At 42.4% G+C, this 16,698-nt stretch overlaps 1 protein-coding gene across 2 annotated transcripts in view; it reads right to left on the bottom strand.

Moving 5' to 3' along the window:
• Positions 1-16,698, bottom strand: part of RBFOX1 (RNA binding fox-1 homolog 1) — a 438,314-nt gene that overhangs the window by 95,735 nt on the left and 325,881 nt on the right. For both annotated transcript variants that reach the window (XM_070760820.1, XM_070760821.1), the window contains one exon: positions 14,895-14,934. In XM_070760820.1, coding sequence (XP_070616921.1) covers positions 14,895-14,934 — 40 coding nt within the window. The remainder of the gene's footprint in view (positions 1-14,894; positions 14,935-16,698) is intronic.

Raw genomic sequence — 16,698 nt, 5'->3', positions numbered from 1 at the left:
AAATGTCTTGGCTTCTTTTTGTTGATAGATAGCTATGGGTTTTTTTTCTGAACCTCTGCTTCTTTCTCTCTCATCTATCACCCTCATATAATATGTGCACAGTCCTCCTAGGCTCCTTCATATTTTTCTCTTCCTTCCTGTATCTATCTGGGCTCCCTGCTGTTCTTGTTCAAATCATGTTTCTCTTGTCAGCACATTCTACCTTTCTTCCCACACTCAAAGTCTCAGTTCCTTCCATTTAAAATGGCTAACTTAGCTGAAGCTGGGAGGTCATCGATCTCGGAACCAGTCAATATTTCAGGGCTCTATAGGGAACTAATAAATTCCCAGCCATATATTTTCTCCACCAAGCATGCATATCTCATATTTTTACTCAGTCTGGCAAATAACGGAAGGGAGCAAGAGAGGAAATGGAATCAAGTAGGGCAGGGAGCCAAGCCAGCTCCCTTTTGAAATATGAAAACCCTCCATAGAGCTTGGAAGACTGATCTAATCATTTTAGATTTCTGTTCAGAAAAATCGCTGGGAACGTAGTAGGGGGGGGGAAAGGAGTCAGACGGGTTTTTTGAGACAGAAAATTCTCCTATTAAATTTTAAGTGGGAAGTTATTGCTATGCTGGGCAATGTCTCCTTAAAGATGCTGTGGGATCTTTGAGGAGAGAAAGATTAGAAGAAACAGAGCAGGGATAGTCAAAAATGGCAACTTTGTAGAAAGAGAAGTTTCCCCATTTAGAACAGAATAAAAGAGTTAGAAGGGACCTTGGAGGTCTTCTAGTCCTACCCCCTGGTTAGGCAGGAAACCCCACACCACTTCAGACAAAGGGTTATCCAACATCTTCTTTAAAACTTCCAGTGTTGGGGTATTCACAACTCCTGGAGGGAAATTGTTACACTGATTAATTGTTCTAACTGTTAGGAAATTTCTTAAATTATTGTGTCAGGCTTTTGTAACTTTTGTTCAGAGAGAAGCGGGGGGGAACCCTTATCGCTAAAATAGATTATTTGTAGGAAGATTTTTTAAAAAAACCTCGAAACATACTTGTTTCAAACTTAAACAAAAGGAATGTGCAATATGATTTAGACTTTATACTGAACTAATGATGCCACACTTGGGATACTGTGTCCAGTTCTGATCATGGTGATACAAAAAAGATGCCCTAAAAAAGAGTGCAGAGAAGAGCAAAAAAAAAGACTGCAGACGCTAAACACTATGATGAACATATAACGCCGTGATGGTGAACCTTTGGCACACCTGCCCAAAATAGCACGCAAAGCCATGTCGACCAGCACATGTGGCTTTGCCTGTTTGACTTCCAGGTTTCTGGTGCACATGTGCGCTGGATGATCAGTTGTCCTTCACACACGTGGAAGTGCCGAAAACTGGTGTGTCCATGTGCACCAGCCAGCTGATTGTTGGGTGCGCATGCATGCCAGAACTCATAATTTTGGTTCTTCTGGAGTGTGATCCCTTCATACGCATTGCAGTGTCGTAAACCGACCTTTGCATGTGCACCAGCCAGATGATTGTCAGGTGTGCCTGCATGCCAGAATCTGTAAGTCCAGCTTTTCTGGAGCGCGATCCCATTGCGGGCGTGGCAGTGCTGTAAACTGGCCTGCACATGTATGCCAACCAGCTGATTGTTGGGCATGCATGCTTGTTAGAATCTGGAAATTTGGCTTTTTTGGAGTGTGGTCTTGACGAGCGTGAAGAGAAGATTTAGGAGTGACATGAAAGCTGGGTCTATGGTGTTGATAGCTGTCTTCTGATACTATAGGGACCATCACAGAGAAGAAGGAAGTTGACCTATTCTCCAAATCACCCGAGGGCAAGACAAGAGTAATGGATGGAAGAGAGATCCAACATGGAATTAAGGAGAAATTTCCTAACAGTGAGAACATTCAATCAATGGAATAGCTTGCTTCCAGAAATGAGTCCGTCATCACTGGAGGTTTTCAATGAGTTGGACAACCATTTGACCAAAATGGTATGAGGTCTCTTGATCAAGAAGGGGATTAGACTGAAAGACTTTCAAAGTCCTTTCCAACTTCGTTATTCTATGTTCTAAGTCTCAGTTATATATTTGACAAGTTTGTTCTAATTTAGTCATAGCATTTGGGACTGAGAAAATATCCAATGTCCCATCCCTCTCACTCTTCCTGAGTCATAACTGTGTACCCAGACACAACTAGTAGGGCAAAATAAAAAGAAAAATCAACCTGATAGATGAGAATGGCCAGCCACATCCATAATGTTGGCAAGAATGCTACGTGGACATGTTGAAAAAAATCCACAAGAACTTTACTCTCAGAGAGAACGAATCGTTTCACTTAATTGGAAAATCCTTTTCATGGGCAAGGTGGCATTTATCAACTTTCAGGAAGATGAATGAAAAAAAAACCCATCCTATCACCAGGGTGCCATCTGTTATCTTCAGCTAGGCCATTTTCTTCCTTCTTCTCAAATCCAACTCTTGACAGCTGTCTGTCTCTTCTAGCTTTGCTCCTGGGAGAACCCAGCATAGTGTAACAGTTCACCAAAACTAACTTTCACTTTGATTTTTGCTTGAGGCCAAATCTGGTAACAATCTAAGGAGCTGCAGAAATCTTCCTGTGTTAAAAATTTCTCATCTGTTTCACCTCCAGAGGGTTTAGGAATGGCGGTGAAACTTAAGCAGTGATTAAGAAAGGCGAAGTCTTCCCTGACCGAGTTGACTGTTTGAGCCCGTGGAGATGCATTTAAGACATAATCAAGCTCAGAGGGGATTTGCTCATGGCTCCAACTTCAGGCTTCGTATCACCCACTCCTCAGCAAGAATAGAATTAGTGCCAGCAAGAGAAATTATCCTGGGCTATTTTCTTTTCTAGCAAACCTCGTGCAATTTAATGAAATAGAATTTGGGGTGGAAATGTTTTTTTTTTCACAATTATAAAATACTCAGAGTTGCTGGGGACTTGGGGAGCAGATCATTATTATTATTGTAGTAGTAGTTTTAATTATTATTACTATTACTATTATTATTATTGTTGTTGTTGTTGTTGTTGTTGTTTTGTTGTTCTTGTTGTTATAAAGATTATGCTGTATTTCGTTATCACAATATCACAAATCAAACACTTCCCAAGCCTTTAGGACTGTGTGATGTACCCTGCTCAAAAAAAAAAAAAAGGGAACACTTAAAAAACAAAATATAACTTCAAGTAAATCAAACGTCTGTGAAATCAAACTGTCCATTTAGGAAGCAACACTGATTGACAGTCAATTTCACATGCTGTTGTGCAAATGGAATAGCTGTGCAAATGAAATATTCAATGAGAATATTTCATTCATTCAGATCTAGGATGTGTTATTTGAGTGTTCCCTTTATTTTTTTGAACAGTATATTTTCGTATGATGTGCGCAGATCTAAATACAGTGGCCTTTTGCAACTGACAGATCATGATTTTTGTCAATGTTTATTGCTTTCAAATGCCGGCTGAGGTCTTTTGGCACAGCACCCAGTGTGCCGATTATTACTGGGACCACCTGTACTGGTTTATGCCAGAGTTGTTGTACAGTAGTTCAATTTTAAGATCCTGGTATTGGCTAAGTTTTTCTTGTTGTTTTTCATTAATTTGACTGTCACCTGGTATGGCAACATCAATGAGCCACATTTTTTTTCTTTTCTGGAAAAACCAGATCTTTACAGCTTTCTGGAAGGCCAGTAGGGTTGGGGTAGTCTGGATCTCAGGAGGCAGCTGGTTCCAGAGATTTGGAGCAACCAATTTGACTGTCACCTAGTATGGTGACATCAATGATTCACACTTTTTTCTTTTCCACAATCGTGAGGTCCGGTGTATTGTGTTCCAAAACCATGTCTGATTGAATTTAAAAGCCCCAAAGTGTTTTGACATGTTTGTTTTCAACTACTTTCTCAGGTTTGCCCACCAGTTCTTTACCATGGGTAGATGTTAGTTGTGGCACAGGTTCCAGTGGAGCATCTGGGCCATGTAGCTGTGCCTCCGTGTGCAGTCCGTCTATGAGATTTTCTTGCAGCTGCTAAGGATGTGATCAATTGCAGCTTCCTTGCAAAGTCTGCATTTTGGATCATCAGCTGATTTTCGATCGTTGCCTTGATTGCATTTGTTCTGATTGCTTGCTCCTGGGCTGCAAGAATCAAACCTTCTGTCTCCTTCTTTAGGTAAGTGTTGTATTGCCTCTGTACAAATTGATGGTGAGACCACACTTGGAGTACTGTGTCCAGTTCTGGTCACTGCACCTCAAGAATTATATATGAGGACCCAGATTGTGGGGGCAATAGGCTGGCTCTGTTAAACAGTGCTATTGCTAACATGTTGTGAGACGCCCTGAGTCTGAGGAGAAGGGTGGCATAAAAATCAAATAAATAAATAAAATAAAATAAATAAATAAATATATAATGGAACTGGAAAAGGTGCAAAAAAAGGGCAACAAGAATGATCAAAGAAATGGAGCACCTCCCTTATGAAACCAGGTTGCGCCACCTTGGTCCCTTCAGCCTTGAAAGACGGCGTTTAAGGGGTGACTTGATCAAAGTTATGAAATCATGCATGGGATAGAAAAAGTGGATAGAGAAAAATTCTTTTCTCTATCACAAAATACTAGGACGAGGGAGCACTTCCTAAAGCTCATAGGTAAGAAAGTGAGGACAAATCAAGGGAAATATTTATTCACCAAGAGGGTCATTGGTTGATGGAATTCACTTCCAGAAGAGGTCATGACAGCTGTCAGCCTTGATAGCTTCAAGGCAGGATTAGACAGCCAAGTGTATCGGTGGTTATTGAAACGGATGTCCATGTGCCACCTCTATGTTGGTTGAGGCCAGCAGGATTCCCTTGAGTACCATTTGTTGGGGGTCAAGGGAAAGGGAGGGTCTTGCCTTCTCTTTCTGCTCAAGATCCCCATGGACAATTGGTGGGCCACTGTGGGACACAAAATGCTGGACTTGATGGGCTTTGGCCTGATTCAGCATAGTTCTTCTAATTTATTTTATTTATTATTTGGATTTGTATGCCGCCCCTCTCCGAAGACTCAGGGCGGCTCACAACAAGTGCAACAAATAATAAATAATCCAATTAATTAAAATATTTAAAAATTTAAAAAAACCCATATACTAACAGACACACACACAAGCATACCATGTATAAATTAAACATGCCCAGGGGGAGATGTTTCAATTCCCCCATGCCTGATGGCAAAGGTGGGTTTTAAGGAGTTTACGGAAGGCAGGAAGAGTAGGGGCAGTTCTAATCTCTGGGGGGAGTTGGTTCCAGAGAGCCGGTGCCGCCACAGAGAAGGCTCTTCCCCTGGGGCCCGCCAACCAACATTGTTTAGTTGACGGGACCCGGAGAAGGCCCACTCTGTGGGACCTAATCGGTCGCTGGGATTCGTGCGGCAGGAGGCGGTCTCGGAGATATTCTGGTCCAATGCCATGAAGGGCTTTAAAGGTCATAACCAACACTTTGTTCTTAGTGTTGTTGTTGCTATTGCTATTAACATTATTAACAACAGAACCTTTCTTATTACAGTTGTAAGGAATGAAATGGAAAAAGTGGAAGCAGAGAGAATTGCTTCTCTGTATCAGTGGTGGAAATTTGTCCTGGCTCGCCGAGTCGGCGCGATGGGCAGTTGGCCACACGTCCCCCAAACTGGTCCTCCAAGTTGCTGCTCCTTGAAACGGTTGGCAAAGAACCCTCTGTGCAATGCACCAAGGCTTCTGCGTATGCTCAGAGGATCATTTCCCTGATGTGATGTAGGCATGAAAATGAGCGAAGTGTGCACACATGTGCAAAATGCACACTTCCCACATGTGATGCAAACCGATTGGGAAGGTAAGTGGGACCAACCCCTGCTCTTTATCCACAGGTGGTCCTCCACTTACAATGGAGATTGAAATTTCTGTTACTCAGCGAGACAGTGGTTAACAGAGTTTGGTTCCATTTTACAACCTCACTTCCCGCAGTTCTTAACACTGCTGTTCTGTTCAAACACACTGTACACTAATTCTGTTCCCGGGTCTATTTGACCCGGACTGAAAATTGTTTGGTTTTGGTACTTATGTTTGGTCTTTTTAAAAATATTTTTTCACTTGGAAACTAGTTTGAACATTTCTGCACACAATTAAATAAAAATTGAAATGAAAAAAATTAATGCTTATATTTTTATTTTGCTCATAAAAGGCCACCCCCCACTGTGTTCAATTATTTCAATTTATATACAAATTATGCTATTAATTTCAAAATTTCACAAAAATGGGGGGGGCATTTATGAGCAAAATAAAAATATAAGCATTAATTTTTTCATTTCAATTTTTATTTCATTGTATGCAGAAATGTTCAAACTAGTTTCCAAGTGAAAAAAAGGTTTCAAATTGACCAAATATAAGCACCTAAAATAAAAAAAATTCTGTCCGGGTCAGGGAGACTCGGGAACACAACTTTGATGACCTTTTTTTCCCAGCAAAAAATAAGCCCCCCACCCCCCAAAAAAATTCTCATAGAGAGAATCCCTGACATGATGCAAAGCCATGAAATTTCAAGTTTCAGATATGCAGGGAAATTTTTTTACAGTGTCTCAAAGTTCGAAAACGGGCTTCACAGACCCAAACAGAACAGCAGGGTTTTAAGTGGATCACTGCTGTTTTTAAATTAGCAACATGATTGTTAAGTGAATCTGGCTTCCCCGGTGACTTTTGCTTGTCGGAAGGTTGCAGAAGGGGATCCCATGACTACAGGACACTGAAACAGTGTCCGGTGCGGGACACTCTATTGAGTAGTAATTTTTGTGATGCGCACATAGCTGCGCATCCCAGACATGCGCACGTGCATCCCATGTGAGATTTGCCTTTTGTGCATGCACCCCAAGCCAAATCTTGCGTGAGGATGCAAGAGTGAGAATTTGGTGACTTTTGCTGATTTTTTGCTTCTGCGCATGCATGGAAGCAAAAATATTGGCGGAAATCACCAAAATCTCGCACCAATGCACACACGCTGGCCCACATGCGCTGGCTCCAGCAGTGTATTGGTAGGTCCGGAGATGGGTAGCCCTCTCCTGCACTGAAACTGTCAGAAACATGAACCAGTTGTCAAGCCAAACTGGTCCCAATTTCGAACACATGGCCATCTGGATGCTGCAGCGGTCATAGGTCTTTATTTCCAGCTTAGGATGCTCTATTGATTAGCCCAAGGGCCATATCCATGTGCAGAGTTCCAAACAGAAGCTATTACTAAAATCTGATGAAAACAATTCTAAATGGAATTGGATTAAAATAAAATTAAAATGAAGAAAATACAATTAAAGTGATATAAGTGTCCAGTGCCATTGTAACTTTGAATGGTCATTAAACCATTGTAAGATGAGGGTTACCAATACGTATCCCAGTATTTGAGAGGCTGTCACAAAGAAGAGGGAGTCAGGCTATTATCCAAAGCACCTGAAGGACAAGAAACAATGGATGGAAACTAAACAAGGAAAGAAGCAACCTAGAACTGAGGAGAAACTTCCTAACAGTGAGGACAATTAAGCAGTGGAATGGCGAGCCTCCAGAAATTGTGGGTGCTCCAATACTGAGGATTTTTATGAAAAGACTTGACAGCCACTTGTCTGAAATGGTACAGGGTCTTGAGAAGAGGGTTGAATTAGAAGACCTTTGGAATATTGAAAGCAAGGATTTACACAAAATGGCCGTCCATGGTCTCAGTGGTGGTCATTTTGTATAGATCCTTGTTTTCCAATACTTGAGGGGTTGTCACAGAGAAGAGAAGGTTGACCTATTTTCAAATGGGCCTGAGAGTAGGACAAGAGGTAATGGATGGAAGATCATTAAAGAGAAATCCAAGCTAGAACTTGGAGAAATTTCCTGACTCTGTGGAGCCATTAATCTGGAGAACGGCTTGCCTCCAGAAGTTGTGAGTTCTCCATTGATGGAGGTTTTCAAAAAGAGATTGGGCAACAATTTGACTTGGATGGTAAACGTATGGCACACATACAACAGGTGGCACATGGAGCCATATTGCAGGGCATGCAAGACGTTAATCTATGTCAGCTCCAATGTGCATGCATGCACTGGCCAGATGATTTTTGGCATTGGCGAAAGACTGTTTTGCCCTCTGGACAGTTCAGGAGGACCCTTGGAGTGCGAAAAACTGCCTAACAGGCAAACCAGAAGTTCGGAAAACACACTTCCAATTGCCCCTTGGGCTGTTTTTCACACTCTGGGGCTTCAGGAAGCTTCCCTGAAACCTCTGGAGTGCAAAAAGCAGTACAACAGGCAAACCGGAAGTCCCTTTTACCAAACATCCCATTTGCCCGTTTGCCCATTTTTTTTCAGCGTCTCAGGCTCCACTGAGGGCTGTGTGCATGCGGGGGTTGGAGGGGAGTTGTGCACATGCACAGGGGGAGTGAAGGAGTGTGGGTACCTGCATGCATGCTAGCTCACCCACACACAGGGGTGGGCAGCAGGCAGGACAGGGTGGAACGCAGTTCCACTGGCAGAAATGAAGATGCATGCTTGGCAGCTGTCACTTCCTGGATTACTGTCTGGGCTGAGCTCTCCTTTTTCCCCCCACTGCTGCTGCTGCATCTGTGCTCCTTGCTTTTTTCCTCTTTCCTCCTTCCTGGCCTCAGAGGAGCTTCCTTCCATCCTGCCCGGCTCCCCTCCAGCCTCACCCAGCCACCTCCTGCCTGAGGTGCAAGCAGAAGGAGTGGGTGGAAGCGGCGCTGGCAGCATTGATGCTTCTGGCAGGACCCATCTCTTCCATCCCTATAATTCTATGTTCTATTTGTTCTTGAAAACCAAGAGGTTTATTTATTTTTTGCTTGTTTCCTGCAAACCATTGGACTGCAGCCAACTTTCCATTTTTAGAATGAAAACTAACACAAGAATGCATCAGAATTATACTCAGTTTAGGTGTATTCCTGGAAATGATACCAATAGATACCTCGCTTTTAAAGAGGAATGTTAAAAGAAACCTTAAATCTGGATATACTGCTAAATGTCTTAATGTACTTTCATTTTAATCCAAAAGGTGCATTATATGTCACAAGAATCTTTGAATCAAGTAATCTAAAGTCTGGTGCCTGAAATAATGTATTAAAAAATACGGGACTGTGGAATTGAAATTTCCACAATGTTCAGACCAGTGTTGCATCAATCTAACGTAACGTAACGTAACGTAGCATAGCGTAGCGTAGCGTAACGTAACGTAGCGTAACCTAACCTAACCTAACCTAACCCAACCCAACCCAACCCAATCTAATCTAATCTAATCTAATCTATCTGATTTCTATGCTGCCCTTCTCCGCAAACTCAGGGTAGCTCACAACAGTAAATACATTGATACAATACATAAGAAATCTAAATTTAAAAATCAGTCTAAAATCACAAATCATTAAAAACAATCATCTACAACCATCCCATATATATTCTAATCAATGTCCAGAGCAGGATGTAGTACTCAATGGCCCCAAGCCTGCCAGCAAAGCTATGTTTGTAAAGCCTTGTGGAAGGCCAGGAGGGTGGGAGCGGTACAAATCCCTAGAGGGAGTTTGTTCCAAAGGGTAGGAGCCACTGCAGAGAAGGCTCTTCCCCTAGGCCCCTCCAGGTGACATTGAGTGGCCGACGGGACCTGGAGAAGGCCAACCCTGTGGGATCTGACCAGCCACTGGGATACATGAGGCAGAAGGCGGTCACAACTTTGTATGCAAATTTGTGGATGTTACAGTGTGCCTGCGATAACCTGATTGAAATTTCTGATTCCCCCTGCCAGCTTCCCTTCTCAGGAGGCACTGACTGTCAATTTTGTGCACTTCAGTAAGCATCTGGGGCACCGTACATATACCTGCGCCTGGCAGTTTAGGTGCCCCTCCACTTTGGGCACTCGGTGCCTAAACGGTTCACCATAACTGTTTTAGTGAAAAGAAGAACTTGGGGTGACATAATACTTGTGTTTGAGCAGCTGCCATAAAGAAGAGGGGCTCAGACTATTCTCCAAAGCACCAGAAGGCAAGACAAGAAACGATTGGTGGAAACTAATCAAGGAGTAAAGCAGCCTAAAACAAAGGAGAAATTTCCTTACAGTGAGAAGAATTAACTAGTGGAAGGGCTTACTTTCAGAGGTTCTGGATGCTCCATCACTGGAGGCTTTTAAGAAAAGACTGGACAGCCATTTGCCTGGAGTGGTATAGTGCCATGATGGCAAACCTACAGGGTGTGTCCCAAAAGTAATGCAATCATTTTTTTTAACAGTAGTTTATTGAACAGATTTGCACAAACACTTAAAATTCTTCAAAGTGCTGTTCTTGGGCCTCTATACATTTTTTCCAGCGACTCTGCCATGACCGGTACACACCCTGGAAGGCATCTTCAGGGACCTCTTGCAAGGTCTTTGTCATGGCTGATTGGATCTCTTCTATGGATGAAAAACATGCCTTGCCACAATGTGCTATGAATCTGTGAGTTCCTGGCCAAACACCAGGTGCCAACTATGCCCCACCCCCCTTATAATCCTGATGACGCCCCAGCAGACTTCTTTTTATTCCCAGCCCTTGAAAGGAACCCGTTTTTCGTCCATAAAAGAGATCCAATCAGCCGGTCATGGCAGAGTCGCTGGAAAAAATGTGTAGAGACCCAAGGACAGTACTTTGAAGAATTTTAAGTGTTTATGCAAATCTGTTCAATAAATTACTTTAAAAAAATAATTGCATTAATTTTGGAACTCACCCTGTATAGCACTCGTGCCACAGGTGGCATGTGGAGCCATATCAGAGGGCACATCAGACTTTGCTAGGCTTCAGCTCCAGCAGGCATGCATGCACTGGCCAGCTGATTTTCATCCTTGGGAAAGGCCATTGCATCCTCCGAATGATTCAGGGAAGCTTCCCTGAAGCCCCGGAGGCAAAAAAAATCCCCCAACGGACAAACTGGAAGTTTAGAAAAACGCATTTCTGGTTTGCCATTGCACTATTTTTTGCACTCTGGAGGGTTCAGCGAAGCTTCCTGAAGCCCCAGTGCAAAAAAAAGCACAATGGGCAAATTGGAAGTGCATTTTCTGAACTTCCAGTTTGCCCATTGTGCTCTTTTTTTGCACCCGAGCTTCAAGAAGTTTCCCTGTACCCTCTGGAATGCAAAGAACAGTACAACGGCAAACCAGAAGTGTGTTTCTCTGAACTTCCTGTTTGCCCTTTGGGGGATTTTTTTGCCATCGGGATTTCATTAAGTCCTGTGCGCATGTGAGGGGAGCAGCATGGAGGAGTGCACATGTGTGGAGGGGGAGGAAAGGGGTTTGGGCACATGCAAGGATGCTAGCACACACACCTCAAACACCCCTTTTGGCACACGAACCAAAAAAGGTTCACCATCACTGGTATAGGGTCTCCTGCTCTAGCAAGAAGTTGGAATAGAAGAATTCCAAGCTCCCTTCCAATTCTGTTACTCTGTTCTGCTCTATAAATGAGCATGGAAAGGACCATCCAGCATTGAGGGGGGAAACATGGCTGGCCTAAAATTTGGTGTTCTTTCTGGTCACATTAGACTGGTCACATCCCAAAGAATGGCCCAAGAGGTCGCAGACCAGTCTAACAATCATTAAAGTTGATTGAAGAGGAAGAACTACAATCACCTGGAAACATCCATGGCTACCACTTTGTCTAATCCTCACCACCAAATAGGATTTATGAATGGGATGGGTACTTACTTGTTTTTTTTAATCTACAAAATACTCTTGTGATCTCCAAGATTTTCCATGAGATTGTTATATTTTAATCCACTAGTTTTCAAATGGGTCATAGTGTGAAAACTCAAATTTGAATCTCATAAAACCTTTAGCAACGCTGTTTCCTACAGCAGTTATTGAAATATGTGGCTACTTTCTCTCCCGTAGTTCTCTGTTGCTCTCAATTTTTTAAAGTGGGGTTTCTGCACAAAATATACAGTTGCTGCTCTGTATTAATGCCATTATTGCTGCTACGGTTACTGCTACTACTATTACTACTACAGGGGAGGATTCCAACTTATTTTACCTCACTGCTGGTTTGCTTCCTCCCATGCTGCGGGAGGAAACCACACACCCCAATTTTTTAAAAAAGAAACCTGACCGGAATCAACCGAACCAGTTCAGTGATATCATCGTGACATCACCAGTGGGTCCCTACCAGTCCAAACCGGGAGGAACCCATCCCTGTACTGCTACTGCTACTATTACTACTACTACTACATTACTACTACTACTACTAGTAGTAGTAGTAGTAGTAGTAATTACTACCATATTCTCATTTTCTTTAATGTTTTAGATTCTTCTCCCTTCCATCCACAAGAAATGTAAATGATTTCAATTTAACCTTTCTCAAAAGGAGCCATAGGTAATAAATAAAAAATATGGGATTTCCCCCCCACCCAAAGTACTACTTAATGAATTTTTAATGTTTCTTTCATTTTAATGCAATCAATTTCTTGCTATCGCAATACTAGTGATGCAACAGTAACACAAGTAGGGTACAGAAAGCTCAATGTAGTAACACAAATGAGGTTCAGTTATTTCTATTTTTGAGATCAGAATATTTTTATTTTACATTTTATCTTAAAGGCTACAGTGGAGACTTTACAGCAGTCTACAGTGGTAAATGACAACTATTTTAATATAATGACAGTCAGAAGGGACCTTGTAGGTCATCTAGTCCAACCTCCTGCTCAAGCAGGAGACCCTGCACCATTTCTGACGGTCCAGTCTCTTCTTGAAAATCTCAAGTGATGAAGCTCCCACAACATCTGAAAAGCAACTTCTGTTCCATTGGTTGGTTGTTCTCACTGTCAGAAAATGTCTCCTTATTTCTAGGTTGAATCTCTTCTTTATCAGCTTCCATCCATTATTCCTTGTCTGGCCTTCAAGTAGTTTGGAAAATAGCTTGATCCTCTCCTTTCTATGGCAACTCCTCAAATATTGAAAGATTGCTACCATGTCTCCCCTGGTCCTTCTCTTCTCTTCTCTTCTCTTCTCTACACTAGCCATGCCCAGTTCCTGTAACTGTTCTTCATATGTTTTAGTCTCCAGTCCTTAATCATCCTGGTTGCTTTTCTCTACACTTTTTCTAGAGTTTAAACATCTTGTTTTTAGTGTGGGGACCAAAACTGGATGCAGTACTCTAGGTATGGTCTAACTAAGGCTTTATAGAGTAGTATTAGTACCTCATTAGATCTTGATTTTATCACTCTTTATCCCTCTGTTAATGCAATTTAGGATTGTATTGGCATTTTTGTCACTGCAATCCACTGCTGCACACTGCTGGCTCATATTTAGCTGGTTGTCCACTAAAACTCCAAGATCCCAGACACTGTATTTTATCTTTCTTGTGAAGGAAGATACTATTCAATTACCCATAAATATAACATAAGCTTTATTTACAATAATCCAGCTGAGATACTGATTACTATCCAAAATGCCTTCTTGATGTCTTTAAACAAATGAAAGATTCTCGGGGTTGCAAGCTTGCCTACTGAGTTACCTTTTCATCATGAAGATCTTTCCATTTTCCATAAAAGTTTCCTTGGCCCATGAAGGATAAACAATCTCTATCCCCCCCCCCCCAAATTCTAGCTCTTCAATTTAAAAATTGTCAACCGGGGCTCCTAATCCAGTGAGCCAATGGCTTTCTGAGACATAGCTTAACAATATGTATATGTCTTTCTGAGAAGTAGCTTAACAATAGAGAAAGAGAGATGTTGCGATAGCTGAGGTACAGCCAAAGGCAGGCTGATGGGTAACTCTTCTCCTGAAGCTGTGTGCCAGCCTATTGAAAGAGTAGGGGAAGGAGAAAGGAGCAGCCATGATAAAATGGTGTGCCTCTTTTTCTAATCTATCAGTTAGTTCAACTGCTGGAAAATTGCAAGGCAAATCAAATTTAAGGGGTTGAAAGCATCTTGAGATCTAGGAAGATACTGTTGTGACCTGCCAGTGGCCAGCAGAGCTGGCAGAAGATTCGGACAGTGAGGAGATTGGGGAGGAACATGGGTCAGTCCTGGAGTCTGAGGAAGGCTCTGCATCACAGGCTTAGAGGGGGCCAAGACTGTCTGACAGTTATAAGCTGCCTTTAGAGTGAGATATCAGTGAGGCAGAACCACAGCTGGAGCCTATTCCCAGTGTGCCCACGTGTAGAGTTGCCAGAGGAAGGGAACAGCTGAGGAACATGGATCGACTTGGGAGTAAGGCCATAGGTAGATGATGAATGGCCCCTCCCATAGGGAATAAAAGAGGAGCAAAGAGGGAGGGGAGTTTGCAGAAGACAATTACTTTGCTTAATTGGTTCATGACTCTCAGAGACTCCTCTCCAAATTTTGAAGATATCGGCTTGGCAGCTCTTTGAGCCAGATAAGGTCTGTGACTGTAAATTTACCCTTGAAAGTTTTTCCTGGATGTGAATGAGAAGAATTCACAGTAATTTAATTAAAAGGGGGGATTCTTGTCAAGACAAAGAGTCTGCTTCATGGTTTGGGAATACCTAGGTCAGACCAGATAGCAGGGCTGACATGGAAATGAAGCAATGGGGTGGGATGTTTACTCTTTCCGATTTTTGCTTTGCCCTTAAGGAAGTAGGGTATAGGAGCCTTCTCAGATGAGATCATGTGGCCAATCCAAGCTCAGATTCACCCACTGGACCTTCTATAAGGCCCCTAGGTAGTGAATGAAGCCATATGACAATTGATGCAAAGAAACACTGAGTTATTCCATACTCAGTAATCCTTCCAATTAAATTTCTAAACATGGCAACATGGGAGCGGACAGAGCCGAAGCTTAATGCAGCAAACGTAAAAAAAAGAAAAGAAAAAAATAAAAATAAAAAATGGTTCCAGCAATGTAGGTGGACGGCATGCACATCAATTCATACTTACATAAATGTCTGCACCATAAAATCCATCCTGGTAAACAACACTGGAAAGATGTGCACACAAAGAAAAAAACATTCATATTAGTGCATTTCCACATGCAGATGCTACCAACCCCTGAAACTCTTGAGGTTAGTCATATCACAAGAAGGACAGAACAGGAAAGAAACAAACAAACAAACAAATTGGAATGCAAATGAAAGATATATAAGGGTATAGATACATTATAGAATTCACATCAGGTGGGGCGCCCATTCTGTATTTCAAATGGGGTCTGAAAGTTCCTTGTTTATTTCCTTTTTTTTTTTCAGAAGAAAGTAAACTGGCACCATTAACATCTGGTTAACTACAAAACAAGAACCTTCCGTAAGAACCTGAAAACCCATCAATGCCGCCAGGCTTGGGGTCACTAGACCCTAGTTTCCGGCTGAAAAGTGCGATGTATGCTTGTTGTTGAATGTGAATGAATGATTTTTTATTTTCCAAGTTTTTTTAGAATAGTTAATTATATTAATTGGATTTTATATTTTGATATTGTATATTGGTTTTTTTTATTATGTTGAGAGCTGCCCCGAGTCCTTAGAGACGGGCAGCATACAAATCAGATCAGATCAGATCAGATCAAATCAATTCAATCGGAATAGAATGGAATGGAATAGAATAGAATAGAATAGAATAGACAGCTGTTTTGTGCTGGGAGTGCATCTTTCAATATACCAAGCTAAGATTTTCACCTCTGAATTTCAGATAACCCCACAGCATCTAAACTAACCTGTTTTACCATTCTAGCACAACACCTGTCCCATTTCTAGACAGATGACGCCCTTTCATAGGTGGCAGTGTAGCTAAGTTCACAAGGGGAGGCTAATTGGGTCCATCCCTAAGGGAAGCAAAACATTCTTCATTAGTCTAGATCAGTGGTGGGTTGCTCCTGGTTTGGCCCAATTCTAAGTACTGGTAGCACCAATGGTGGGCGGTTCAGCCCACCCAAACGGACGCTTCTGTGCATGCGTGGAAGTGTGCAAATACACAAGTGTACACACGAAACAGGAGTAAAGAGTTTTAGAACCTACTATTCGTCTAGATGCCAGCCATGATGTTATAACATGTGCTGGAGACCAGATTACTGGTTGTATGTACAGGTAATCCTCAACGTACCATCACAGTTAAGCTCATAGTTAAGCTCAACATCACAGTTAAGCTCAACATTTCTGTTGCTAAGCAAGACACTGGTTAAGTGAATTTCCCCACATTTTACAACCTGGCTTGATGCAATTATTTAAGTCAGTGATGGCAAACCTTTTTTTCCTTGGGTGCCAAAAGAGCATGAGCACATGCTATCCTGCATGCTCAAGTACCCACACCCTTAATTAAATGCCCAGGGAGGGCGAAAACAGCTTCCTCCACCTCCTGGAGGCCCTCTGGAGGCCGGAAATGGCCTGTTTCCCAATATCTGGTAGGCCCAGTAAGCTCCCGTTTTGCCGTCCCCAGACTCCAAAGGCTTCCCTGGAGCCAGGGGAGGATAATAAGGCCCTCCCCCATCCCCCCAGAGGCTCTCTGGAAGCCAAAAACACTCTCTCAGAGCCTCTGTGTTAGTCAAAAATCAGCTGGTCGGCACACACATGTACATTGGAGCTGAGCTAGGGCAACAGCTCACGTGCCAGCAGATATGGCTCCACATGCCACCTGTGGCACCCGTGCCATAGATTCACCATCACTGGTTTAAGTGAATCACTCCAATTATGAATTGATCAACAAAGTCATTCAGTGAACCTGGTTTTTGCCAGAATGTTGCAATAGAGGGTCATGT

Source organism: Erythrolamprus reginae, chromosome 9 (assembly GCF_031021105.1).
Source record: "Erythrolamprus reginae isolate rEryReg1 chromosome 9, rEryReg1.hap1, whole genome shotgun sequence".
In the NCBI taxonomy this organism is placed as follows: Eukaryota; Metazoa; Chordata; class Lepidosauria; order Squamata; family Dipsadidae; genus Erythrolamprus; species Erythrolamprus reginae.
Note: the sequence above shows the minus strand (reverse complement) of the source record. Positions and strands in the feature narration are given on the sequence as shown.